The sequence below is a fragment of the Littorina saxatilis genome, linkage group LG1 (assembly GCF_037325665.1).
Source record: "Littorina saxatilis isolate snail1 linkage group LG1, US_GU_Lsax_2.0, whole genome shotgun sequence".
Lineage (NCBI taxonomy): Eukaryota > Metazoa > Mollusca > Gastropoda > Littorinimorpha > Littorinidae > Littorina > Littorina saxatilis.
This window is the reverse complement of record NC_090245.1, coordinates 82,904,346-82,906,845: the sequence shown is the minus strand read 5'-3', so window position 1 is coordinate 82,906,845 and position 2,500 is coordinate 82,904,346. Positions and strand designations below refer to the sequence as shown.

Here is a 2,500-nt window from a genome sequence, read left to right as displayed (position 1 = left end):
GCACATGGACAATAGCTACGTCACTGGCCCGGCACAGGTACACTAACTACGTCAGTAGCCCAGCATAGGTTCAATAGTTCCGTCAATAACCCGACACAGGTACAATAACTAACTCACTAGCCCGACACAGGTACAATAACTAACTCACTAGCCCGTCACAGATACAATAACTAACTCACTAGCCCGGCAAAGGTACAATAACTAACTCACTAGCCCGACACAGGTACAATAACTTACTCACTGGCACAAGCAGAAGAACTACGTTACTAATCCTACAATAACTACGTCACTAGCCCGACACTGTCACAATAATTACGTCACAATAATTACGTCACTAGCCCGACACAGGTACAATACATTCAAAATAAATACACTTACAAACACTATGGGGTGCTTTTAATGTACAATTTCACCTAGGTAATGAATCAGGAAGGCAGTAGACAAATCTTTCATTTCTATTATGTAAGCTTATGGCTTGTCTACAGTTGTGACGGTTTGTTGAATGCGTCATAGTTCACGTAAATCCGGGGCAGTTGCCAAAGGTTTCTCTTTCAACAAAATCGAAAACATATTTCCAGTTACAGAATGAAAATTCAGTGCGCAATTTCTTGTTTCTCCTTTAGCTTTCCTGCATGACTGTCCACTTTGTTGCATGCACAAGATGAAGTAGTTTGAGACTGCAAACTGATCTGGTTGCTTTGCTAATTTGGACCAGTCGCTGGTGTTGGGTGTCTGTACATTGTAATTGTGATGATGCTTTGAGGCTTTTCCGCGTTGGTGGTGTCGGGTAACCGAGTGTATCCCAGAACCGCTTTTGCTATCTTCAGTAAGTGGAGATTGTTGACAATCTGCGTTTGACTGATATCTGTTGTGGACGAAGAGGTGATATTCTACATCGTATTGGTGATCGCAGTTCTGAATGACGACGACAAAGATGTTGATGATTATGACTTTTGTTGTTGTTGTTTTTGTTGTTTTTGTTGTTGTTCTTGTTGTTTTTGCATATGATGGCCTTAGTGTACCAAGTCCCGATGTAGTTCATCGTGCTGGTCTTTTAGTGTGTTTAGGATGATGGTGATGATAATGATGATAATTGTTTTAGATGATGGATCTGGTGGACCAAGAGGCGATGTCTTACGTCGTACTGGCGTTGGGAGTTCTGGTCCTGATGCTGTACGTCCTTTCCTTCGGCCTGGTCATCATCTCCTGTGTCTGGGGGTCAGTGTGTGTGTGTGTGTGTGTGTGTGTGTGTGTGTGTGTGTGTGTGTGTGTGTGTGTGTGTGTGTGTGTGTGTGTGTGTGTGTTTGATTAAATGCTGTGTTTGTCTGTTTGCCTTCTGTGTCTGGACGTAAACAAAGACATGGAGTGTATTGTGTTCTAGTGATTTCTGCGACGCTTGCACGTGTTTACGTGTATGTTTGTTTTTGTGTTTATTTGTTTGTTTATTTGTGGTGTATGTGTGTTGCTATTTTTGCAGCGCGCTTGTATGTGTATGCTGCTTGATACGTGTTTGTAGGTCTGTTGTTTTCCAACACATTTGCGAGTCTTCGTGTGTGCATATGACCCTGGGTTCTTTAGTGTGTGTCTGTGTGTGTGTGAGCCTCAAGTCAGAGGAAAACCATGAATCCGAGTCATTTTACCTCAATTCAGACGTTAACCACGGCTGACTCAGTTATGGTTATAGGCACAGTAAGCCTCCCGTAAACCATCACAGAGCTCCCCGAGCGTTTACATACAGTACAAGCATACTTCCATTTGAACGCTCACCGAACGGGAACATCCTGGCTGCTTTCTGTCGAGCGTGAGAAATTTTCAAAGAATTTATTTTCGTGGACTTGCTCCTCTACAACAATGGCGCCTCGTTTTGGTGCTGGACGGCTGTTATGAATATTCAATACCGGAAATCACGCCCGGACAGTAAGCCTCCCGTAAACCATCACAGATACTGTCAAGCTTTTACACACAGTACAAACACCCTTCCATTTGAACGCTCACCAAACGGGAACATCCTAGGATAACCTACGTAAACTACTAAAGAGCGAGCAATTTTTAAAGAATTAATTTTGCAGATTGTCTCCAACACTTTTTGGACCCATCCTGAACTCGGGTCAAACATGAGTTACTTCCCTTCGGGTCTCATTCTATCGATGTAAACTGGCGATAGCCGTGGATCGATGATTATCAAAATGTTTTTGGACCGTGGTGCGTTTTTGCGCTAGACCTAACTTTTAAAATCTAAATAATAAATTGACAGCTTGTTACACAAACATTCTTTAATCATAAAAGAATTCTTTTTTCATCAAGACAAGATCAGTACAATTCGAAGTTGTGAAAGTTTGAAAAAAGAAAAGCCCGGAAGCAGGGTCACGCAAGGGTCGTAGCAGACGACGGTTTTTGCATATAATCGCCGTTCCTCTCAACACTGAACAGTCAAAAGCCATCGCTAGAGTTCTTGTGAACCCCAGCCGTTTGTTTCGTGCATCAAAACGTGCTATTGTAA

General features: G+C 42.6%; 1 protein-coding gene across 2 annotated transcripts in view; it reads left to right on the top strand.

Annotated features, from left to right (window-relative positions):
• Positions 1-2,500, top strand: part of LOC138981708 (ceramide glucosyltransferase-like) — a 72,808-nt gene that overhangs the window by 52,695 nt on the left and 17,613 nt on the right. For both annotated transcript variants that reach the window (XM_070354742.1, XM_070354733.1), the window contains one exon: positions 1,103-1,218. In XM_070354742.1, the coding sequence (XP_070210843.1) occupies positions 1,103-1,218 (116 nt within the window). The remainder of the gene's footprint in view (positions 1-1,102; positions 1,219-2,500) is intronic.